Raw genomic sequence first — 26,014 nt, 5'->3', positions numbered from 1 at the left:
ATGAGACAAATGATTAAACGCCAGGGAGTATTTAGCATCCGATTAGCTTAGCATGCATGTTTTTGGGATGTGGGAGGAAAGTGTACCCGGAGAAAACCCACGCAAGTCAAGGTAGAAGATGTAAAATCGGCACAGTGAGGACACAGATGGTCTCGAACCCTCGAGCACAGAACGGCGAGGCCAATGCGCAATCCGCTAGTCCACTAGGTCGCCGTCACAGAAATCTGGATCAGTAAAAAATCCCGTAATAGTTCATACACACGTAAAAGTCTAACATTTTCTACAAAATGGCGGCCGTAAATCCGAGATTCTGTAGATGTCGCTGTATGACGCTGACAATTTAACTGTCTGCTTACATTGCTTACTGACGCGCTATATTCATATCGTGAAAAGGCACGGCAACATAAGCAATGACAATCCTGACTAGAGCCAAAATGGCTGAAACGAGTATACAAAAAATTACAAACAAACAAAACTCTCTAAAGTTGATATAAAGTGAAATACACTATTTAAAATGCTCAAAAAACCTATAAAATAAAACAAAACGTATAAATTGCAAAACCAACCTAGCATTAAACAATTAAAAATAAATAAAATAAAAACTATTCTCACTAATCCTCTTCCTCATCCATTTCCTCCAGCACGCTAAAAGAAATGTTGGTCATCCTGTAAAAACAGACACACTTACACATGACAAGTTCCCTTCAAACGTAGTCATTTTTTTTAGCGCTTTTGCCATCCGCTCCCTTTTAAAAATCTTTTTGCCCCGCCTCCTCCCCACTTTTTAATCTGCTTACTGGCCCTTTAGTTGTTTCCTCTTTTCCTCCTATTTAAGGATTTCCTCAATCACTGCATTGCCTCTTTTGTCACGCTGCGCGGGTATGCGTGTGTGCATTATACGCGGGTGTGTACGCGCATTATGATGATGGGGGCTGGAAGGAGGTCAAGTGGCAGCCGGGGGGCCACGAGGGGGCCCGTCAGTCTGGTGGTGGTGGTGGTGGTGACATGGCAGCTATTTTCTCTTAAAAACCCAACATCGGTGTACTCCCACCTACCCGGATTAGCGCCTAGCGTGCCACGAAGGCAACAAAAAAGAGTACAATGGCCGCTCGGATCGGCGAGTCGCCTGCGAGCTAAAACGGGACAAAAGTCGGCGAATGGGGTTCTTGAACTCCGGAATGTTTTTACGCTCGGTTGGTGATTGGACGGCGGGATGACTGACCTCGTCCTTTCATTTTTTTAGGGGGGTTGTCGTTTTGGAGCGGTGGCTCATTTGGACGGTGGTTGTGTGGTCATTTGTTGGGTTGTTTTGGTCGTATTTTTGGACTATAAGACGCACTAGCCAAAGAATGTTGACTATGACTTGTTTATTATGTTGGCTACCTATTTATTTATTATTATTATTTAGTTTTTGGTACACTTCCCTACTTATGTTGTTGACAATTTATTATGTTGACTACTTTATTTTTTTATTATTGATTATTATGTTGATTTCTTTTTTTATTTACATATTTATTTCTTATATTTTATTTATTTACATATTTATTTCTTATATTTTATTTATTTACATATTTATTTCTTATATTTTATTTTTTTACATATTTATTTCTTATATTTTATTTTTTTACATATTTATTTCTTATATTTTATTTTTTTACATATTTATTTGTTATATTTTATTTATTTACATATTTATTTCTTATATTCTATTTATTCACATTTTTATTTCTTTATTTTATTTATTTAAATATTTATTTCCTATATTTTATTTATTTACATATTTACGTATTTTATTTATTGATTTAATATTTTTTAACATGTTTTTATTATTTTATTTTAAATTATTTATTTCTTATTTTTTACTCTATTGATTATTTTTAGAAGCTTTAAATCTCATTATATATATATTTTATCTTTTTATTCTAATATTATTATTAATTTAATTTTGATTTCCATTCTTTCATTTTCCGAACCACTTTTCCTCACTTTTCAGGGGTGCTGGAGCCTATCCCAGGCTGGGCACAACCTGAATCTCTAGGCATCCAATCACAGGCCACAATGAGACTAACAACCAATACCTAGCTAGCATCAATTAGTCATACAATTAGCCTTGCATGCATGTTTTTGGTACATAGAAGTAAACCCGAGTACCGGAAAAAAAACCCACTCTAGCCCGGGGAGAACATATAAACTCGACCTGGGCTCGAACCCACGACCCCAGAACTGCGAGGCCAAAGTGCAAAGCGTTACTCTGCTTTCTAGTTTCTCCACCGCCGTGTGCCAGCACTTCTGTTGTCTTTCTCCCCCCCATTTTTTTTTCTCTCCCTCGCCGTTTCTCTCTGGCGGCGGTTCACGCGAGGTGACCGCCCCCACTCAACCCTTCCCTTCCTCCCCCTCCCGTCGTCCCCCCCCCTCCCCCGGGCCGGGTACGCTCGCCGGCGCTCCTGCCTCGTTGAGACAGCTCCAGTCAGGCTTGCAAGATCAGCTGGCGTGCGAGCGCACGCCAGGCTGCCGGGCGCTCACGTTGTTGCTAGATTTCATTTGCCAGCAAGCGAGCGAGCGTTTGACCTCGGGAGTGTGTCGACATCTGCATGCGCACACACGCCAGCGCACGCCAACGCACGGCAACGCGCTACACGACGGTTGGCGAACGCACACACGCACGCCAAGCACACGCATCAAGTCACCTGTTCCCCCGCCTAGCCGCTCGGCTATCGTGTAAGCTACACCGACCCCCCCACGACCCCCGATGGGGCCGGCGCTAATGTGTAGCGGCACGGGGTCGAGCTTCTGTTTGCTGACATTGGCGGACGGATTACAGGCTGGGTTAGCGAGAGCGGCGAAAGACGGCCGGCGCCGCGGGGCGGAAACGGAACCAAAGATGACTGGCGCGCGTTCGCTCGCTCGCTCTTTCATCCGCCGTGCACGATGTTCGGTGACGAATGCTTTGGCCAGGTCACCCATTTGATTGGTTGTGGAGTTTGGCTGCCGGTTAAATGTGTGTGTGTGTGTGTGTGTGTGTGTGTGTGTGGTTATTATGTCATTGGCTTGAAATTGGATGGGGTCACTTAGGGACCGTCGGGGTCGTACGGATGTCTCCCCATGCTATCGCTTGATTGGAAATGGACGTTTTCACAGGATTGGAATCTGGTGACAAAAAAAAATCTGTAGTAGTAGCAGTTGTAGTAGTAGTAGATTAAAAAATTGTAGAAGTGGGGAAAAATACTAGTTCTAGTAGTAGTAGTAGTAGTAGTAGATTAAAAAATAAGTAGCAGTAGATAAAAAATAGTAATTGTAGTAGTAGTGGGGGGAAAAAGTAGTGGTAGTTGTTGTAGTAGTAGTGGGAAAAAAGTAGTGGTAGTTGTTGTAGTAGTAGTGGAAGAAAGGTAGTTGTACTAAGGGTAGTAGGAGAAAAAGGTAGTTGTAGTAGTTGTAGTAGTAGAAGAATAAAGTAGTAGGAGTAGTAGTTAATGTTGTTGCTGTTGTATTAGTAGTAGAAGAAAAAAGTAGTAGTAGTAGTTAATGTTGTTGCTGTTGTATTAGTAGTAGAAGAAAAAAGGAGTAGGAGTAGTAGTTAATGTTGTTGCTGTTGTATTAGTAGAAGAAAAAAGTAGGAGTTAATGTTGTTGTTGTAGTAGTAGGGAAAAGTATAGTAGTAGTAGTAGTAGAAGGGAAAAGTATAGTAGTAGTAGTAGTAGGGGGAAGAAGTAGTTCTAGTAGTAGTAGTAGGGGAAAAATAGTTGTAGTAGTAGTGGTTGTTTTAGTAGTAGTGGGGAAAAATGTAGTGGTAGTAGTAGTGGTAGAAAGAGTGGCAGTAGTGGTAGTAGTGGTTAAAAATAATATGCAAGTAGTGGTGGTAGTAGTAGAAAACTTAGTAGTAGTAGTAATGTTTCAAAAATATGCACAATGCACAAATTAGAATTTTAATGAAAAATAATTATCCAAATAATCAAAACGCTTGGTCACAATTTCTTGATTCAAATATCACAGGTTAAAGGTCATTTGCTAGTTTAGCAAATCATTGTTCAATACTTCATTCAACTTATTTAACTTCACTTGCCTCCATTGAAAAGTTTGCCCGTTGAATCCCGTCGTACCCGTCCGAGAACTCGTCGTCGCCTCTGCGCCGCCGCCGAGGCCTCGAAGGGCCTCTTCGCAAGCGTTGCGCCAGCGCCGACGCCGGCGCCGTTTTTCCTCCGTCATCTCTCGGCAGGAAGTAAAGTTTTCCTCCTCTTCTCCTGCAAGAAAAAGTTGCGCTCGGCTCCTCTTTCTTTACACGCCGCGTCTTTGATTTGCGAGGATGTAAGATCAAATTGAGGCGCCGGCGTGCGTTCCCTCGCCGCCTTGATACACGCCTGCTTAAAACACACACACACACACCCACATATACCCACACAAAAGAAATCTTCCCTGCCACTCAACAGTCATCCGTCCCCAAACAAACGGCGTCTTTTCCTGTCACCGCCACGATACATTAGCAATCTATTATTAATGGCCGAGAGTCAGTGGCTTCTTTAATCTTTGCCTTTTATCCAATTAAATCGTTCGAAGCATCGGTGGGGGGAGGGGGATGGGTTTGAGTACACCCCCCCCCCAAAAAAGGTTTTCTTTTCTTCTTTTTTTTTGACTTTGGCACAGAAGAGACACTTCTGAGACGGCGGGAAATGAAAGCAAAGAGAGCGAGTCAAGTGGAAATGAAGCTGCCGCCATTCCTTCCTTCCTTCCTTTTTCCTCCCCTTTTTTCCCGTCACATTTGTATTTGAAGGCGCTCGGTGACGCTCGCCGTCCGTCCGCCGGGGTGAATAACGCCGGCGTCGCTCGCCGTTTTAATATTCTTGATGCGTTACCCAAAAAAAATTCGGTGATTGTACGGTGGAAAAGTGGTTAGTGCGTCGGCTTCACGGTTTAGAGTCGAGGGTTCGATCCCAGGTGGGTTGTTTTGATATTCTCTCCGAGCGCATGGTGAAGGCGAATTCTTGATGGGTTACCAAAAAAAACATAATTGGCGAATGTACGGTGGAAAAGTGGTTAGTGCGTCGGCCTCGCAGTTTTTGGGTCAAGGGTTTGAATCCCAAGTGGGTCCTCACTGTGAGGAGTTTGTATGTTCTCTGGGTAATCTGGTTTCTTCCCATATTTTTACTTGAATATTTTTTCTCTGATTGTTTTTAAAGCAGTGGTTCAGTGGTTAGCGCGTTGGCTTCGCAGTTTTTGGATCGGGGGTTTGATCCCAGGTGGGTCGTTTTGATATTCTACCCGAGCGCCTGGCGACGGCGAATTCTTGATGCATGACCAAAATTATGTTTAGTGATTGTACGTGGTTAGGTGGATAAGTGGTTAGTGCGTCGGCCTCGCAGTTTTTGGGTCGAGGGTTTGAATCCCAGGTGGGTCCTCAGTTGAGTTTTCATGTTTTCTGGGTAATCCGTTTTTTCTTCCCACATTTTTACTTGAATGTTTACCCTATCATTTTTAAAGTGGTGGATGAGTGTTTATCATGTTAGCCTCGCAGTTCTGGGGTCGAGGGTTTGAATCCCAGGTGGGTCCTCTCGGAGTGGAGTTTGCATGTTTTCTGGGTAACCGGATTTTTGTTCCCACATTTTTACTTGAATTATTTTCTCCTATATTTTTTAAAGTGGTTAATGTGTCAGGCTCGCAGTTCTGGGTTCGAGGGTTTGAATCCCAGGTGGGTATTCGCTCTGTGGAATTTGCATATTCTCTCTGGGGGCATGTAGGTTTTCCCCCCAAGTCCACATCCCAGAAATATCTAATAATACGCTAAATTGTTCCTACCTCTGAGCTATTAATTTTCTCAACTGCTGCCAACTAGTGGACAGGAGTGGAATTGCGCCACCTATTTATTTATTTCCACCAAAAACACACTGTAAAGATCATTTCATCCAGATTTTAAATCAACACAAAAATTATAATATCGCATAATTAATTTTCCTGTAAAAAAAAACATTTTATCCCGATTAATGTAACTTAAATGTCTTTATTTCCTTTTTTTAAACCACTCTCTGTTTTAAAAACGTAAACCTCCCGGGACTATCCATGATCCCCAACAGGCTCCGTCTACACACAAACGCACACACGCAACCGTGTGAAGTGTTTACCCCTCTCGCGAGTCCTCCGACACCCCCGCGCTCCCTCGAGACCGGCCTTCCCTGCTTTGTTTAATGTGCCTACCGTTCCACATTGCGGGAATCGTTCAAAAAAGTATCATAAAAAAGCGCCACCATCCGCTTTATCGTCATTTTTTCTCCCCCAAAAATTGAATTTTTTGATGATCTCACATGAGCGAACATTTTAGAAGGAGACCTTCAATTTATTCCAGAAAAATGATGCTATTTTTTTGCTTTTATTCTTACTTGCAAGATGATTTTTTTATTTTTTTGCGCGTTTATATAATTTTCCGAGGCAGAAATTGAACCCCCAGAAAGATTTTCTTAGAAGGAATTGCGTCTAGAAGCAAAATAATGAAAGTTATTTTCTTCTTCTTTTCCCAGAATTGAATTGAATTGAATTGAATACTTTTATTGTCATTATAGTTAAGTAGAATAAGATTAAAAGATTCACCATCAAGTGCACAATAACAACAAAAAAGAAACCGACAAATAAATGATTAACAATTATTAACTATCATCAATTAATGTCAAATTTACAGTCATAGAATTTCCTAAAATGTCAATGTCATTATACTATATATAATATATTATAGTATAATGAGAATAAAAGCATTTAATTCAAATTAGTTGTCGATATAATAATTATTCAAGTTGAGAAGTACACAAATAACAATAACGGACAGATTAATTACACAAAATAAGTCCTCAATAAATAATAATTAAAAATAAATAATCAATAATTATATTTTTTCATAAATGAATAAAAAAGTAATAAATACATGTGTCAATATAATAAGTAGTGAATAAAAGTAAATGAATAAAAAAGTAATAAAAACATGTGTCAATATAATAAGTAGTCAAAGTCAATAAATATATATTTTTTAAATCGATAATTATAATTTTTTCATAAATTAATAAAAAAGTAATAATTAAATGTGTCAACATAATTAGTCAAAAACAAACACAGATTTCTTTATAGGACTAGGTGTTAAATATCCCTAATATTCAGCACATCAATTGACAGTGATTGGAGATATCGTCTTACATGGGGTGGGATTTGGCTAGGATCACGTGGTGCCACCTGCACGCCACATCATCAGTTGTTTGCCCCACACGTCATTGGGTGTTTCGGCCACTTATAACAAGACACCCTCTGCAGAGGTTGGCCCACCACAGGATGATCAGCCCCGGGTGTGTGGCGCAAGGTGGAACCACGCGATCAATTGGCAGCCCATGTTGCATCCTTACGTTTCAGCCACAGCCAGTGACTGCTCCGTTCCGCTGCAGTGGCAAGTTCTTTAATTGCCTTCCGTTGGGCCTGCCCCCTAATCCCTACTTCCTTCAGGAGCCTTGTGGTGGACTTGGCAACAAAGCCTCGACAGCCCACCTCCACCGGCCACACCTTTACGCTCCAGCCCCGCCCCTCTGCTTCAGCTGCTAAGTTGGTATATCGCAGCCTCTTCCGCTCAAATGCTTCATCGATGGCCTCTTCCCATGGGACAGTGAGCTCAACAATGAAGACACGCCGGCAGGATTTGGACCAGAGGACCAGATCGGGGCGCAGGTTGGTTGTTGCAATTTCTGGTGGGAAGGTGAGTCTCTGGGTGAGGTCCACCCGCATTTCCCAGTCCCGGGCAGCGTTCAGTGGGCCTGGATCCGGAGGAGATGTCTTGGTTCCTCTCTTCTCCCCTTCCCGAACAAAAGTTGTTTTCTGTGGGACTGTAGTCTGGAGAGGCAAGGCATTGGTGGTTACCCTCCTGCTCTCGAGTTCAGCAGCCAGGCACTTCAACACCTGGTTGTGGCGCCAGGAGTATCTTCCCTGCGTTAGGCTGGTCTTGCAACCCACCAAGATGTGTTTGAGGGTTGCCGGGGCTGCACACTGGAGGCAGGCTGGGTCCTCTCCATACCAGACATGTAGATTGGTTGGAGAGGGCAGGACATCATATGTGGCTCCAATGATGAAGCTTAGTCTATTGGCCTCCATGCTCCACAGATCGCCCCACGTGATTTTCCTCCTCTCCACACCTTCCCACTTCATCCAGCGGCCTTGCTGAGCCTGGGAGACCGCTGTGGCACATCTGGCTGCTTCCTCCTGGTGGCGCACTTCCTCCACCACCATGTGCCGCCGTTCAGCTGGGGCAGCCCTTTGCCAGGTGGGTGTTGCTGTCTCCAACCCAAGGCCACCTCTGCCATGTTGGACATGACCCACTATATCCCGGTGTCGGAGGGCGGTCTTTGCCCCCGCAACTGCTGCAGATGGCCTCCATTTCCTCCCCGTTGCTAGGGTTGGAGCGGCACCTCTGACGAATGGATCCCGGGATTCATTGAGAGTCATCTCCAGTCTTGACTTGGCACATTTGTACTCCTCCGTCAGGCCTGAGATTGGTAGGGAGAGAACTCCATTGCCAAACAAGCCAATGCTGCTCAGGCATCTCGGCAGTCCAAGCCACTTCCTCACCTGCGAATTCACCAGTCTCTCCAGCCGATTGGCGTGGGATATAGTGACCTCATAGATGGAAATTGGCCACATGAGACGAGGCAGCAGCCCGAACTGAAAGCACCACAGTTTCAGCTTTCCAGGCAGAGCTGTGCTGTTGATCTGCTTGAGGCCATTGATGGTATCTTGCTTGAGTTGCTCCAACTGCTTCGAATCTTTGAGCTCTGCGCTGTACCAGCGGCCAAGACTTTTGACAGGCTTCTCCAGAATGGTTGGTATTGGCTCGTTGTTGACATGGAACCTCTCATTGGTGAGCTTGCCTTTGACAATGGAGATACTGCGGGATTTGCTGGGTTTTATCTCCATTCGTGCCCATTTGATGTTTCCCTGGAGTTTATCCAGCAGGCGTTTGGTGCATGCGCTTGTTGTTGTTATTGTCGTCATGTCATCCATGTACGCTCTGATTGGAGGAAGACGCAGTCCGCTCTTCAACCGTTCCCCTCCAACCACCCATCGGGATGCTCGGATAATAAGCTCCATTGCCATGGTAAACGCCAGTGGGGATATGGTGCAGCCCGCCATTATGCCAATCTCGAGATGCTGCCAGGCAGTTGTACTAGTCTGTGTTGCAACGCAGAACTGGAGGTCTTGGAAATAGGCTCTGACCAGACCTGTGATGCACTCGGGGACTTGGAAGAAGTTGAACGCTGTCCACAAAACCTCATGAGGCACTGAGCCGAATGCATTGGCAAGGTCCAAGAATACCACATGCAGGTCCTTCTTCTCCTTCTTGGCCGTCTGCACCTGGTTAATTACACAAAATAAGTCAATACATTTTTTTTTAATTATTAATTATAATTTTTAATAAATTAATTTTAAAAAATACATTTGCCAATATAATTAGTCAACAACATGAGTTGAAAAGTGCACAAATAACAACAACAAACAGAAAAAAATAACACTAAATAAGTCATCAATAAATAATAATAAAAAATAAATACATGATAATAATAATTTTTAATAAATTAATAAAAAAGTAATAAATAAATGTGTCAATATAATAAATAGTCAACACCATAAGTTGAAAAGTTCACAAATAACAACAACAAACAAACAGAAAAAATAACACTAAATAAGTCATCAAATAATAATAATAAAAGATAAATAAATGATAATATATTTTTTAAATAAATTATTTAAAAAATAATAAATAAATGTGTCAATATAATAAGTACTCAACAACATACGTTGAAAAGTTCACAAATAACAACAACAAACAAACAGAAAAAATAACACTAAATAAGTCTTCAATAAATAATAATAAAAATAATAATAATCGAAGAATACTTTTGACATTCCTTTTGACTTGACTTTGTACTTGAATAATGAGTGATGAGTATGTTAATAGTCCTTATTTTCAGTTTGTTTCATATGTGCTGTTAACGGATGCACTTTTCTATAAGTATCCTATCTTATGCTGACCCGCCCCCTCCCCTGACTTACCTACTAACAGCTAATAGTAGCATAGCATCAAATCTCCCTCCCTAAGAGACAAAACGAGGTGCTATCCAGCTGCCAATCATCTTCCAAATCATCCCCAAACTAAAAAGGAAGCGTAATGAAATGAAACATGGCGGAGATGGCATCGTCCCGTCAGATGTGTCAAAAATAACCCCTTCTCTGATATCTCTTTCAAGGCTATTATTGTCAGATAGCGCTAATGAAATTGACAGTGGCGTTAATTGGGCGTGCTGATAAGTGCCATTGAGGACGAGAGGACATCTGAAGCCAATTAAAGATATCGCCGGCGCAATTAAAGATATCCCAATGCCACACTTGCACGCAATCGGGGCTCTTTTGCCTTCCGCAAACTTTGTTTTATCGCAAAAAAATACGCTTTATTCTCTTTGCTTGCGTATCTTTTGTAGGATTATGTTGAAAAAGTAGAGTTTGTGCCAATGAGTGGAACTCGAGTGTTCGTTTTTCAAGTGTTTGAAAAAGATGGATAGAAGTTTTTTTGTCCCTTGTAGAATGTGGAATTACTTTTTGTTTGGGTGTTTTTAAAGATTCAATCTTGGCTGCTATATGTTTAGAATAGACATACTGTATTTTCTCACATATAAGCCACCCCCACGTATAAGCCACACCCATAAAATTGCCTTAAAAGTGATGAATTTGACCGTTTCTCTTCAAAATGTTCACCTCCATATTGATAGTTTTTAATAGGGAGGAGAAATGTGTTACTTTGAAGGGGAAATCTTCACAAAAACCTTCGCAAATGTTTTTTCTGAGTTACTATATGAACAAAAAGCACATTAATTAATATCCGTAATATTAATATCATGAAGAAGTTAGTAATTCATCCAGTAATGTTTTTTTTCTTACAGCAAAACAGAAAATAACCCTACCCTTGATTGAGTTGTTTTTTTTGTTACAAATATGGCTTATATGAAAGAAAATACAGGATTTTGTGTAAAAACTTTGAATTATGTATTTTTCAACCTGGAGTCTTGAAAGAGACGGGCCGTCTTATAGTCGGGGTCGTCTTGTAGTCGGGGTCGTCTTGTAGTCGGGGTCGTCTTGTAGTCGGGGTCGTCTTATAGTCGGGGTCGTCTTGTAGTCGGGGTCGTCTTTATAGTCGGAGTCATCTTAAATTTGGGGTTGTCTTGTAGTCGGAGTCGTCTTGTAGTCGGGGTCGTCTTGTAGTCGGGGTGGTCTTATATTCGGGGCTCTCTTATAGTCGGGATTGTCTTAAATTTGGGGTCGTCTTGTAGTCGGGGTCGTCTTATACTCGGGGTTGTTTTATATTTGGGGTTCTCTTATATTTGGGGTAGTCTTATAGTCGGGGTCGTCTCATAGTCGGGGTCGTCCTATAGTTGGGATTGTCTTAAATTTGGGGTCGTCTTATATTCGGGGTCATCTTATAGTCGGGATCATCTTAAATATGGGGTCGTCTTGTAATCGGAGTTCTCTTATAGTCGGAATCGTCTTAAATTTGAGGTCGTCTTGTAGTTTGGGTCGTCTTACAGTCGGGGTCGTCTTATACTCGGGGTCATTTTATATTCGGGCCAATACGACAACTAGATAAATAAATTAAGCAGACGTAAGATAGTGTCTTTTTCCTGGATACGATTCTACTTTAACATTTTATTTTTTACATTTTTTCGAAGTAAGTTGTCAGGTGTCTGCGTTTATTGACCCGCAGCCTTCTGCTGTCTCTCCTCCAGGGCGCTGCTCCAGCTGCGGGGAGAACGTGGTGGGCGAGGGCACCGGCTGCACGGCCATGGACCAGGTGTTCCACGTGGACTGTTTTGTGTGCATGACCTGCAGCACCAAGCTGCGCGGAAAGCCCTTCTACTCCGTCGAAAAGAAGGCCTACTGCGAGCCCTGCTACGTGGTGAGTACCAACTTTTTGCTTCTGTTATAGCTTAGCATTAGCAAATTGTGTTCAAGCTAGCATAGCGTTAGCCATTCGCATTTGCAGTGGATGTTATCGATTAGCATTAGCAAGTAGGGTTCAGGTTAGTATAGCGCTAGCAATTCACATTTGCAGTGGATGTTATCGATTAGCATTAGCAAATAGTGGCCAAGCTAGCATAGCGTTAGCCATTCGCATTTGCAGTTAATCTTATCAATTAGCATTAGCATCTAAGGTTCAGGTAAGCATAGCGCTAGCCATAGCATCAATCATATTCTGGGTAGACAATACCAATAAGATATAATATTATTTCTCCATGAATTTATGATTAAAAAAATACTCCTACACTATAAAAAATAACCCTCCTAAAAATGATAAAAATATTTAAACAATAAAAAACAATGAATATATGATTAAAAATTACCTCTACACTATAAAAAATAACCCTAACATTGAAAAATATTTAAACAATAAAAAATAATGTATGTATGATTAAAAAATTACTCCCTACACTATAAAAAATAACCCTCCTAAAATTGAAAAAATATTTAAACAATAAAAAACAATGATTGGATGATTAAAAAAATACGCCTACACTATAAAAAATAGCCCCCTAAAATTTTAAAAAATATTTAAACAATAAAAACAATGAATGTATCATTAAAAAATACTCCTACACTATAAAAAAATAGCCCCCCTAAAATTGAAAAAATATTTAAAAAATAAAAAACAACGAATGTATGATAAAAAAATACTACACTATAAAAAACAACCCCCTTAAAATAAAAAAAAACTATTTAAACAATAAAAACTATGAATGTACCTTTAAAAAAATACTCCTACACTATAAAAAATAACCCCCCCTAAAATTGAAAAATATTTAAAAAATATAAAAAACAAACTAAAGGCCTTTTTATTGTAAAAAATACTTGTTCTAAATGTCTAATTTTAGTTTGTGGATATACAAAATAACCCTAAAATAATTTTTAATTAAGCAAAAATGAAAAATAAACTCTAAAACCAATCTAAACAAATATTTTAATCATGTTATATATCATATTATAATTGTCAATGGTGAAGTTTGATTCAAAAACTCACATTTCTAACTTTTTTTGTGAAGATTTAGCTACTTTTTTGTTTTTTTTAAGCGTTTTTCTGGCCGATAACAAAACAAAGCGACGGAATAACGATCCCATCTTTTTCTCTTTGACTCGCTTTTATTTTTTTCCGTGCCGTTTTGGAGTGAGTTGATGTTATCTGAGCGCCGATAAAAGCGATACGCCCCGCAAAAAAACGCGTCCCGCCGCTCTTTGTGTATTCCACAAATGTCAAAAGCATGGCGGATGTTTTTTTAATTAGCTTTGCCGATAACAGGATAAAAAAAAAAACTTTGGATTTGTCTGACGGTTCAGAAATGTTTGATATTTAAAAAAAATGATTTATTTTTTGGGTGTTGTCGTTTTTTTGGTGTCGTTTTGATGTCCAATTGGTTTTTAAGGGGAGATTTGACAGTGGATGATTATAATTTGATGACTTTGACGGGGATAGGTGTCCAATCTGTCTGGAGTGGGAGGAGCTAGAAGGGAGGAGAGGATTGTTAAATTGAGTTTTAAGTGAAAAATATATAAATTTTTGTTGTTGTGATAAAACGATATCTTGAAATTGCACTAAAAAAATGGATTTAATATTAAGTAGAGTATTTTTTTAGATAAAAATATTTTACAATTAATTAAACCGATAACAATTAAAATAAGAAAAAAATACTGCTTTCTTATGATATTTTTATATTTATACTTAAAACACATGTATTGTTTATTAAAAGGAAAAAAATAAGAATTTAAACAATTTTTCCTCATATGTGATATGCTTATTTCTCATTAAATGAATAAAATTAGAATTTATGTATATATTTTTTAATTCAGAATATAAATATTAAGATATTTCACAATAAATTAAACCAATAAGAATTGAAATTAGAACAAAATACTCAAAATATATTTTGTCCTTTCTTTGGTTCTGTTTAGCAAATTGTAGCTAAACATGGCCGCTTGTCTTTCCACGCTGGCTTTGTCCAAAAATTACGACGGCGGCGGCGGTGGCGTCTCTTAAATCTTCCCGTTTTGCGAGGCACTCAGGGCGATTGAGTCCATTCTGGAAGGTGTCCAATCGGCGGCGTCCAACGTTTTTATGGCGGCATTTCATCAGCGTAAATGTTCTTCTGGCGCGGGATCAGAAGCGCGGTGTTGAAAACGGGAATTCGTGGAATGAAAGTTTGCGGGTTTTCTTTGGGTACTCCCGTTTAAAAAAAAACAAACTAAAAACCTAGTTGGACGTTTTGGTCGCCCGGACGTTTTGGTCGCCCGGACGTTTTGGTCGCCCGGACGTTTTGGTCGCCCGGACGTTTGGTCTCCCGGACGTTTTGGTCGCCCGGACGTTTGGTCGCCCCGGACGTTTGGTCGCCCGGACGTTTTTTATTTTTCGTATGGACATATTATTTGTAAAAATTATTTGGAAATATTTTTCAAAGTAATTACAATTTTTATACTTTTTACATTTGATTCATTAACATTATTTTTATCTTGTTTTTTGCGATTTTTACTTTGTTTTAATTGCATTTTTGGCATTTTTCTTCTTTTTTATGTGTTTATTTTGTAATTTTATAGTACTTTTTCAATAGAACTATTTTATGTAATGAAGTATTTTTTTAACCTTTTCAAAGCATAATGCCCATAATGTGTTTATTTTGTCTTTTAAAAAATAAATATAATATAATATAAATATTAATTTTGCCAATTAGTATCCAAGTCTAAATTCAAATATATTTTACATTTAGTTTTTTTTTATCTCCAATACTCACAATATTTGAAATATGAAGTTTTAATCATTTTTTAGGGACACAATTTTACAAGTGGGTGGACGTTTGGTCGCCCGGACATATGGTCGCCCGGACATATGGTCGCCCGGACATTTGGTCGCCCGGGACGTTTGGTCGCCTGGACGTTTGACAGGAAGACATAGTTTACTGTAAAAAAACAGCTCTCAAAATTATATCAATCCAGGCGACCAAACGTCCGCGGCGACCAAACGTCCAGCCACGTGTAAAATTGTGACCCGACCATCAAAAAACAAAAAAAACCTGTCGTCTGGCACAAAATAATTCCCCAAAACGAGGTAGTATCCCTCCACTCATACTCAAAAGTCATATGTCACGGGGGGGCAAATGTAAATATATCATTATTACATCCAAAATCCATTCCATTTTAATCCCACCAGCCCCCCTGGAGGGGGTGGAACTCATCCAGCCTTTTTGGCAATCCTTACTTTTTATCTCAACGAGTGGTCACAAAATCCCCCCTCCAAAAAAACCCCTGAATACAAATAACTCATATTTATCCTTAAAAAAACTCCCAAAATTTGATATCTATATTTCTTCATTGCATGAATGGCAACAACGTAGACTTTGATTGACAACCTTGCGCACTGTAGTCCTGACTGTGTGTGTGTGTGTGTATATGTTAACGTATATTTGTGTGTACTTGTGTGTGTGTAGTAGTAGTAGTAATCCTGTCATCTTGTTGCAGTGCACTTAATCAAGTAGTGACAACACATTGAGCTGCTTAACGGCCTTACGAGCTCGTGTGGCGCTCCTCAAATGGAGGCGCAATCCGCATTAGCCCCAATCCCGTAGATTAACACCGTTTAAACTTGATGCCGCCATTATTCAACGGTGAGACCTTTTATCCCGCCGCCGCCGCCGCCGCTTCTCCACTTTTAGAGAAATCCTCTTTTTTTTTTTTTAACATGGCAGTGAAATATTCCCATTCCTGCTATTAAAATAAAACCCTTTAAATACTCACACACGGATTGAATTGCGGCCCTTTATTGTCGTTATGCAAGTACAATGAGATTAAAAAAAAATACCATAAAGTGCACACATGTTTAAGTAAGCCTAAAAAGATGTATATAGTACAATAAAAATGAAGCAAGGTCAAAGGAAAATGTTATTAATAATGATAATTAATGTTAATATTTTTTATTTAGAGAAAAAATTCCAAATATTAAATATATATTAATGTATACTTGTATACTAAATGGATAAATGGATACTTTATTACTTAAAACACCGAAATGTTGTATTGACAAATGTATTAAAAATACTAAATAGTGATAATGTGATTGAAAAAGTACCATAAAAAACGATTAAAACTTCATATTTCAAATATTGTGTGTATTGGAGATGGAAAATACTAAATGTAAAATATATTTAAATTTATACTTGAATAGTAGATGGCTAAATTATAATTTATGGTTATGAATTATAATTCTAAATATTGAGAATTGTATTAGAAATAAAAAAAAATATTGAAAAAGTACTGTTAAAAAACTATTAAAACTTCTTATTTAAAATATTGAGTATTGGAGATAAAAAATACTAAATGTAAAATATATTTAAATATTTACTTGGATAGTAATTGGCTAATTTTTAATTTATAGCCATAAATTATAATTCTAAATATTGAGAATTGTATTAGAAATACCAAATAGTGATAATATGATTGAAAAAGTACCATTAAAAAAACGATTAAAACTTCATATTTCAAATATTGTGAGTATTGGAGATAAAAAATACTAAATGTAAAATATATTTAAATTTATACTTGCATACTAATTGGCTAAATTATAATTTATAGTTATAAATTATAATTATAAATATTGAGAATTGTATTAGAAATACCTAATATTGATTGAAAAAGTACCATTAAAAATGATTAAAACTTCACATTTCAAATATTGTTAGTATTGGAGATAAAAAATACTAAATGTAAAATATATTTAAATTTATACTTGCATATTAATTGGCTAAATTATGATTTATAGTTTTAAATTATAATTATAAATATTTAGAATTGTATTAGAAATACCTAATATTGATTGAAAAAGTACCATTAAAAATGATTAAAACTTCACATTTCAAATATTGTTAGTATTGGAGATAAAAAATACTAAATGTAAAATATATTTAAATTTATACTTGGATTCTAATTGGCTAAATTATAATTTATATTATATTTACTTAATTTTTAAAAGAAAAAATAAGCACATTATGCTTTGAAAAGATAAAAAAAAATACTTTATTACATAAAATAGTTCTATTGAAAAAGTACTATAAAAGTACAAAATAAGTACATAAAAAAAGAAGAAAAATACCATAAATGCTATTAAAACTAAAATTAAAAATAGTATAGCAAAAAAACAAGATAAAATAATATTAACTAACCAAATCTAAAAAGTATAAAAATCCTAATTAATCAGCAAAATATTTCTAAACATATTTTTTCCAAATAATATTTCCATACCAAAAATAAACTAAAATTCCTCTAAAATCTATCTTATTGGCAAAAATAAAATCTCATTGCTATTAAATCAATCTTATTGGCAAAAAAATAAGTCTAATTCCATTTTAATAGCAAAAAAACGTCATTTAAAAAACACTGTCTTCGGCCATATTGTCAACTTTAACCCAAAAAAAACCCCAACAAGAAATTCCGGTGTCATTATTCCTCTCCCTCCCCGAGGCTCTAATTGCCTTTGTCAAATGCGCCTTCTCCGCCTTCTCCACCGCCGCCGTTGCCGCCATTTAATTGGCGTCCTCCTTTGAGGAATCAACAGCGACTTAATCACGTGTGAAAACACACACAAGTCAATTAGAGCACAGGCGGGAGTATTTGAGTACTCGGCGAGGGGGCGGGGTCTGGCGTCTAGCGTCTCCCGAAGACGGGGCCAGCCGTGTGACGGTCCGCGTATCCGTCACGGCGAGCGTTGACAGGTGCGTGGGCGGGAGACCGTCGGCTGGGATTCCAGTCAAATGGCTGACAACAAAGCGATGATACACTCTCGTTTGTCTTTTTGGTTTTCGTCTCGGTGCTCGATCCGATCGTTTTTGATGGCGAGCCCCTCAGCGACGTCTACAAAATACCGTATTTTCTCGCATATAAGCCATATTTGCCAAAAAAATACTACTTATGATCATTTTTCTTAAGATTTTGCCTTCAAAGTAAAACATTTGGACTCGATTCGGTAGTTTTTGATGGCGAGCCCCTCAGCGATGTCCACAAATATCGTATTTTCTCGCATATAAGCCATATTTGCCAAAAAAATACTACTTATGATCATTTTTCTTAAGATTTGCCCTTCAAAGTAAAACATTTGGACTCGATCCGATCGTTTTTGATGGCGAGCCCCTCAGCGATGTCCACAAATATCGTATTTTCTCGCATATAAGCCGTATTTGTCACTAAAAAATGAAGTATCTAAAAGATATTACGTGCGATCATTTTTCTTAAGGTTTTCCCTTCAGAGTAAAACATTTGTACTCATCTAGGCGCTCGATTTGATCGTTTTTAATGGCGAGCCCCTGAGCGACGTCCACCAATTGCCCAAAATACCGTATTTTCCCGCATATAAGCCGTATTTCTCACTAAAAAAAAAAAGACTGAATCGCGGTTACGGCTTATATGCGCACAAATTGATCTAAAAATACCATGTGCGATAGTTTTTCTCAAGATTTTCCCTTCAAAGTAAAACATTAGTCCTCTAGGCGCTCGATCCGGTAGTTTTTGATTGCGAGCCCCTCAGTGACGTCCACAAATTCCCCATAAATACCGTATTTTCTCGCATATAAGCCATATTTGTAACAAAAAAAATGATGACTGAATCGGGGGCACGGCTTATACGCGCATAAAGTAGACTTCACAGTTTTGGGGTCGTGGGTTCGATTCCAGGTTGGTCTTCACTTTGTGTAGTTTCCATGTTCTCCCTGAGCCACTACGAAATATGATTTTTGACATTTTTGGCAAGTCTGTGGAGGCGTCACCCGGCGAGAGTTTGATCCCCTTAACGAGGACTTGGACCTGGGCAACCCGGTGGTATTTTCCTCCACGGTCTTTTGTGACATCCTGGGTGGGAATGTGGGTGACACCCCCTTAGACGGAATGTTCATTGGGGTGTCTGCATTGGGGTGTCTTTCCATTCAGTTGAGCAGACCAAAGACACGAGCTGCCCCCTGGAATACATTGAAATACCCGTACGTGCCATTCGTGGGTTTTGGAAGGTGATGGCGGTGACCCAAATTCTCCCGGCAGTTGCTTTCGCTCACCGGGTAACCTGGGATCGAACCCTCAATCTCAAAACTTGAGACATACCCTATTGACCCGAATGAGACAATTTTTTTTGCATTGAAATGAGACTGACCAGAATCAAACCCACGGCCCCAGAACTTTGAGCCCCACTCAGTAACCACTTCAGCACTGGACCACCCATAATTTTCGAAAACGTATTGACCCGAATATAAGACAATGCTTTAATGCATTGAAATAGGACTGACCAGAATCGAACCCACGACTCCAAAACTTCGAGCCCCACCCAATAACCACTTAACCAGTGGTCTGCCCATATTTTTTTTAACTTATTGACCCGATTATAAGACGATGCTTTTTTGCATTGAAATAAGACTGACCAGAATCGAACCCACAGCCCCAGAACTTCGAGCCCCACCCAGTAACCACTTATCCAGTGGTCTGCCCATATTTTTTTTAACTTATTGACCCGATTATAAGACGATGATTTTTTGCATTGAAATAAGACTGACCAGAATCGAACCCACAACCCCCAATCTGCGAGCCCCACCCAGTAACCACTTACCAATGGTCCGCCCATTACTATGTTTTTACTTATTTACTCGAATATAAGAAAAAAAATTGCATTGAAATAAGACTGACCAGAATCGAACCCACGACCCCCGACCTGCGAGCCCCACCCAGTAACCACTTAACCCATGGTCCGCCCATTTTTTTAATTTATTGACCCAAATATAAGACAATATTTTTATTCATTGAAATAAGACTGGCCAGAATCGAACCCACAACCCCCACCCTGCGAGCCCCACCCAGTAACCACTTACCAATGGTCCGCCCATTATTATGTTTTTACTTATTTACTCGAATATAAGAAAAGAAATTGCATTGAAATAAGACTGACCAGAATCGAACCCACAACCCCCAACCTATGAGCCCCACTCAGTAACCACTTCCCCACTGTACCGCCCATTATTAATTTTTGTACTTATTGACCTGAATATAAGACAATACTGTTTTGCATTGAAAAAAGACTGACCAGAATCGAACCCTCAACCCCCAACCTGCAAGCCCCACTCAGCACCCACTTCTCCCCTGGTCCGCCCATTTTTTTTTGTACTATTCCAAAAATATGGCCAGACAACCATCTAAAAAAAATGGTATCAAAACCAAATAAAAGCACATTCCTGACACTTGGCGTCCCCAAAACAAGACACCAACCAGACATTGACGAGTAGGACTTAGTTGACTTGAAGTGTCCACTACGCTACAGTGAGTCAATTTCACTGGGTGAAGCCGACCAATTTGGACACAGCCGTCTTGTCCGGGTGAACTTGACGCGTCACCCCCCAAAAAAGGTGTCAGCGGTACTGCCGTCTCACCGGGACAACTGCCGCTCTGCCTTAAAGTCCAAAAAAAAAGACCCTACTCGACCCTTGACGTGACGGACCGCGCCGAACGTAAGGTGGCGTCCCCGTCCACCCCCTATCTTTGCCCCGCCCCCCCAAAATCCCGGACCGCGGCAGAAAACCAGCCCTCCGGACTTTAGACCACGTCTCCCGCCGCGTTAGCCGAGAGAAAGTGACAAAGACCCCGGCGGTGGTGGGCCCATGTCGTGAGTCGGAGTGACGCGGCGGCGGGTCAGCGCCGGGTCGCCCGTATTTTCCCTTTTTTACCCCCCCGGGCCAGGAAATGTGCTTAGACAAAAAACATGAGGGACTTTCGCCGTCCGCTGTCCAAACAATGGAAGCTAAATAACAATAATTTTAAGACCGGAGGGCAAAACGCGGGTTATCGCCGTCCAGATCCGATCGCTACCTCTTAACGGCGTTAGCGACCGCTCTCATAGCGTCCGGTTAGAAATTTCATCTGGGTGTTTATTGGAATTGAAGACATTTTGTCCACGATTGTCGTTATTTATGCCAATAGGTGAAATCAGCTAAAAAATATATATATATACATTTTTAATGTTGCGGGTCAGGAAGAAATTCATATTTTTATTAAGTTGTTCTTTGAGTGCCATGTTGATTAAAAGGGAAAATATATAGAATTGTAATTTTAGTCATTTTACTACTTTTTAAAGTCCAAAAAGTTTCGGGACTGGGCTCTATCACCACCGCTTTCCATATTTTAGCTAACAGGTTAGCATTAAGCTATAAGCACCCTTCAAAAAAAAAGCCACATGTGGCTCCAGAGCCATAGGTTTCCTACCCCTGCTTTTATCGCATTGAAATATGACTGACCAGAATCGAACCCACGTCCCCAGAACTGCGAGCCCGACTCAGTAACCACCTCACACTGGACTGCCCCCTTTTTACTTCATGACCCGAATATAAGACGATGCTTTTTTTGCATTGAAATATGACTGACCAGATTCAAACCCACGGCCCCAGAACTGCGAGCCCCACTCAGTAACCACTTCACACTGGACTTCCCCCTTTTATTTACTGACCCGAATATAAGACGATGCTTTTTTTGCATTGAAATATGAATGACCAGAATCGAACCCACGACCCAGAACTGCGAGCCCCACCCAGTAACCACTTCGTCACTGGTCCATCCATTATTATTTTTTCTTATTGACCCGAATATAAGACAATGCTTTTTTTACATTGAAATATGACTGACCAGGATCGAACCCACGACCCAAGAACTGCGAGCCCCACCCAGTAACCACTTCGTCACTGGTCCATCCATTATTATTTTTTTACTTATTGACCCGAATATAAGACAATGCTTTTTTGCATTGAAATAAGACTGACCAGAATCGAACCCACGACCCCAGAACTGCGAGCCCCACTCAGTAACCACTTCACTGGACCGCCCATTATTTTATTTTTTACTTATTGACCCGAATATAAGACCTGCTTTATATAATCAACTGTACATAAAAAATAATAATTAAAAAATGGGAAAATTATGTGTTAAATGAATAAAAAATTTAGTTAAAATAGATATTTTTTTGCTAATTGCACTCCAAAAAAGATCTCCAAAAGTCGATACTTAATTTAAATTAAAAAAATAAACCAAAAAATCACGATGTAACTTCAAAATTTTAAGACAAGATTCAGGGTGCGGCTTATATGCGAGTAAATATGATAAATCATTTGGAGCCAGTTCACATGCTACCGCTAAGCAACGCTAAGTTCAAAACTTGCGCCATGTTAGAAGACATTTGGGACGCCATTTTGGTCCCATCTCTTCTTCTTTTTGGGACTGGTTGTCACGCACTCTTCCTCCCCTGGTTTGTCAAGCTTGGTTAAGTCAGCGTCCTCCCCCCGCCCCCTCCTCTTATTCGCCGAGATGACTCACGCATTTTGTCCCGTCTTTCACCCGGTCTCTGATTGGCCGGTCCCGCCCCGCCGCGGTCGAGACGGGCAGCGAGCAGACGCGGCGGTAAATTTAGCGGCGGCGAGTTCATCCTGCCGGGTCATAAATCGCGTGCGGAGCGCCAGCCGCCTCTCGTTGCCTCCCGTTGCCTCCCGTTCGGCCTCGTTGGAAAGCGCGATGAGCGCAAAAAACAATATGCCAGGTGTAACAAAATGTGTGTCAAAATCTGGCCAGATGAAGTTATGGTCGGGGGGGGGGGGGGGGGGGCGGAAAAATACGCGGGAAATCGGTGATGCAATCGAGAGCAGCTTTCAAATCACGGTGGGATGGGGAGGGACAGGGGGGGGATGGTCTTGTAGTGATGTTTGATCGACAGGGTGGAGGCCGGGGGGTCCTTATATCGTTTCCAAGCTTTCGGGCAATCTTATTGGACGGTTTTGTGTGGCAAGCATTGTAGTGACAAATGACTATAACTTGTGTGTGAGTGTGTGTGTGTGTGTGTGTGTGTGAGTGTGTGTGTGTGTGTGAGAGTGTGAGAGAGTCTATGAGTGTGACTATGAGAGTGTCTTGGTGAGAGAGTTTGTGAGAGTTTGTGAGAGTTTGTGAGAGAGTTTGTGAGAGAGTTTGTGAGAGAGTTTGTGAGAGAGTTTGTGAGAGAGTTTGTGAGAGAGTTTGTGAGAGAGTTTGTGAGAGAGTTATGAGAGAGTTTGTGAGAGAGTTTGTGAGTGTGTGTGAGAGAGTTTGTTAGTGTGTGAGAGAGTTTGTGTGAATGAGAGAGTTTGTGAGTGTGTGAAAGTGTGATTGGGTGAGAGAGTGTGTGAGCGTGAGAGAGTTTATGAGTGTTTGTGTGAGAGAGTTTGTGAGTTTGTGTGTGAGAGAGTTTGTGAGTGTGAGAGAGTTTGTGAGTGTGTGAGAGTTTGTGAGTGTGTGAAAGAGTGTGATTGGGTGAGAGAGTGTGTGAGCGTGAGAGAGTTTATGAGTGTTTGTGTGAGAGAGTTTGTGAGTTTGTGTGTGAGAGAGTTTGTGAGTGTGTGAGAGCGAGTGTGTGTGAGAGCGAGTGTGTGTGAGAGCGAGTGTGTGTGTGTGTGTGAGAGCGAGTGTGTGTGTGAGAGAGAGTTTGTGTGTGTGTGAGTTTGTGAGAGTTTGTGAGAGAGCGTGTGAGAGTGGTTGTGAGTGTGTTCAGAAAGATTGGGCAAATAAATGATTCATAAAATATGTATTTTAATTTGACAAATGTTTACTTCAGAGAGGCAAAGTCAGATCTTTACTTTTAATAATTGTAAATAGAATTTAGCATTTCGTTAGTCATTAAATAAATGAAAAAAATCCATTTAAAAAAGGTAATTGCATTGAACTATTAAAAAACATCTTTAGACCCTGATTGAACAACATTTCCACTCTTTCCTGATTGGACGCCTCGACCTGTCCATCAACCGACCAATCCACGACGCCGACCAAAACAAAGTTCTTCTACCCGTGTTTTTAATGCGGGTATTCTACCGCGGGAAATTGCTGATGCAAGTTTTAACGCGTTACGCAATCGCCGGCGGTTTTCGCATCATGGCCGCAAAAAAAAAAAATATTAAAAAAATAAAAGCGCTCGAGAAGAAAAACCGAGCCGGAACGTCGACACGTATGAATCAGGAAAAACGCGGGTAACCGTTCCAAACATTTGTCGAGCGGGTGCAAGCCGCCTCTCGCACGGAACAACATTTAAAATGACTTTTATTTTGGTAACTACGTTAGACAAGCTCATTAAGACGCCATCGTTATGTCCCACCACATTTATTTTTACTCGCCGTCTAATGGAGTCGGGGAGTTAAAAACACCAAGAGGATGCAAAGGGGTGCCGTAACCTCCGCTTGGACCTTTTTCTCTCACGCACTCCATTTTGAATTTCTACAAAAGATCGTATACTGTAGTCCTATTTAAAATAATATATACAGTTGTACCTCTACTTACAAAATGAATTGGTTCCAAGACTTTTTTCCTAACTTGAACATTTCGTAAGTAGAAGTGTACTTTATATGTAAATTCTCTCTTTCGTTCTACGATCCTCATAAAACCACGAACTAAACCCCTTTAAAATTGGTTAAAGTGTCTGTCAGGTTCATTAATAATTACCTTCGTCCGTAATTATCAATAACTGCAGGAAGACATCTTATTCAATTATTGACATTTAATTAAATAGAAATGGATACAACAGATAAAAAGCTTCCGGAAGGGAGAGTTACAGCAAGCGTCACCGTACGACTTCCGAACGTCTCCTCGAATAGACGTTTTCGTCCCATTCTTATGGTCACAAGTTACAGAGTTGTTGATCATTCCATCACGTATGAGTAAAAACAACATCTGGGACTACAATAACAATCAAAGTATTTTACTAATAACAAAAACAGGGACTAGACCTAACAACATTTAGATTAGAGTAATTATACAACCTCCTTGACCTAAGAATCATATAATATAATCATAATCATATAATCGTTACATACAGAAAAACCCGAAGTGTACGGTTACATAACGATAACAATATTCTTGTTATTGTCCGAATAGCCCTGTCCTCGTCACCAAGGGCCCACCAAATCTCAAGGACCCAGATTGGGTGGATTGTTTGTATAACCATCCTGGAACAGGCTGTCTAGGTTAAAGATGACTTGGTGTGACCTCAAGACTTTTGAAAAACAGAAAGAGAATGATTTAACAAAGTAATGAATTAATACAAAGAAAAGAAAGAGATTGATTTAATAAAGAAATGAATTAATATAACTATTATAATAATGAAACAGAATAAACCCAACAGTGTCCCAATTTTGTATTAAAAATGTGAGGATACATACAAAAATTAGAAAATTATACAAAATTATATTTATTTATGCCCTAAAGTAGATAAAGCATATGAAAATGTGCCCCCTACTTACGAAATTAATTGTTTCCAAGACTTTTTTCGTAAGTAGAAGTGTACTTTATATGTAAATACTCCTAATTTGTTCCAAAGGGGCTCACAACTTTCAACTAAACCCTTTAAAATTGGTAAAAAAAATGTCCCAATTTTGCATGAAAGATGTGCGAAAACTCACAAAATAAAATAAATGTATATATTATTATAATCATTTATGCTTTAAAATAGATAAATAATATGAAAATGTGCCCTTTACTTACAAAATGTATTGTTTCCAAGACGTTTTTTGTAAGTAGAAGTTTACTTTATATCAATTAAACTCTTTAAAATTGGTCAAAATGTCCCAATTTTGCATGAAAGATGTTAAGAAACACAAAAATAAGAGAAAATTATGTATAATTATATTTATTCATGCCTTAAAATAGATAAAGCATATAAAAAGGTGCCGTCTACTTACAAAATTAATTGGTTCCAAGACTTTTATTCGTAAGTAAAAGTACTTTATATGTAAATTATCTTAATTTCTTCTATAGTCCTCATACAACTATCAACTAAACCCTTTAAAATTGGTCAAAGTGTCCCAATTTTTTATGAAAGATGTGCGAAAACTCCTAAATACTAAAGAAAATTATGTATACTTATATTTATTTGTCTTAAAATAAATCAAGCATA

At 39.4% G+C, this 26,014-nt stretch overlaps 1 protein-coding gene across 3 annotated transcripts in view; it reads left to right on the top strand.

Moving 5' to 3' along the window:
- lpp (LIM domain containing preferred translocation partner in lipoma) overlaps positions 1–26,014 on the top strand; it is a 103,191-nt gene that overhangs the window by 69,648 nt on the left and 7,529 nt on the right. For all 3 annotated transcript variants that reach the window (XM_077717852.1, XM_077717850.1, XM_077717851.1), the window contains exon 7: positions 11,787–11,956. In XM_077717852.1, coding sequence (XP_077573978.1) covers positions 11,787–11,956 — 170 coding nt within the window. The remainder of the gene's footprint in view (positions 1–11,786; positions 11,957–26,014) is intronic.

The sequence above is a fragment of the Stigmatopora nigra genome, chromosome 5 (assembly GCF_051989575.1).
Source record: "Stigmatopora nigra isolate UIUO_SnigA chromosome 5, RoL_Snig_1.1, whole genome shotgun sequence".
NCBI classification, from domain to species: Eukaryota; Metazoa; Chordata; class Actinopteri; order Syngnathiformes; family Syngnathidae; genus Stigmatopora; species Stigmatopora nigra.
The sequence above is the reverse complement of the archived record's forward strand: the minus strand, read 5'-3'. Positions and strand labels throughout refer to the sequence as shown.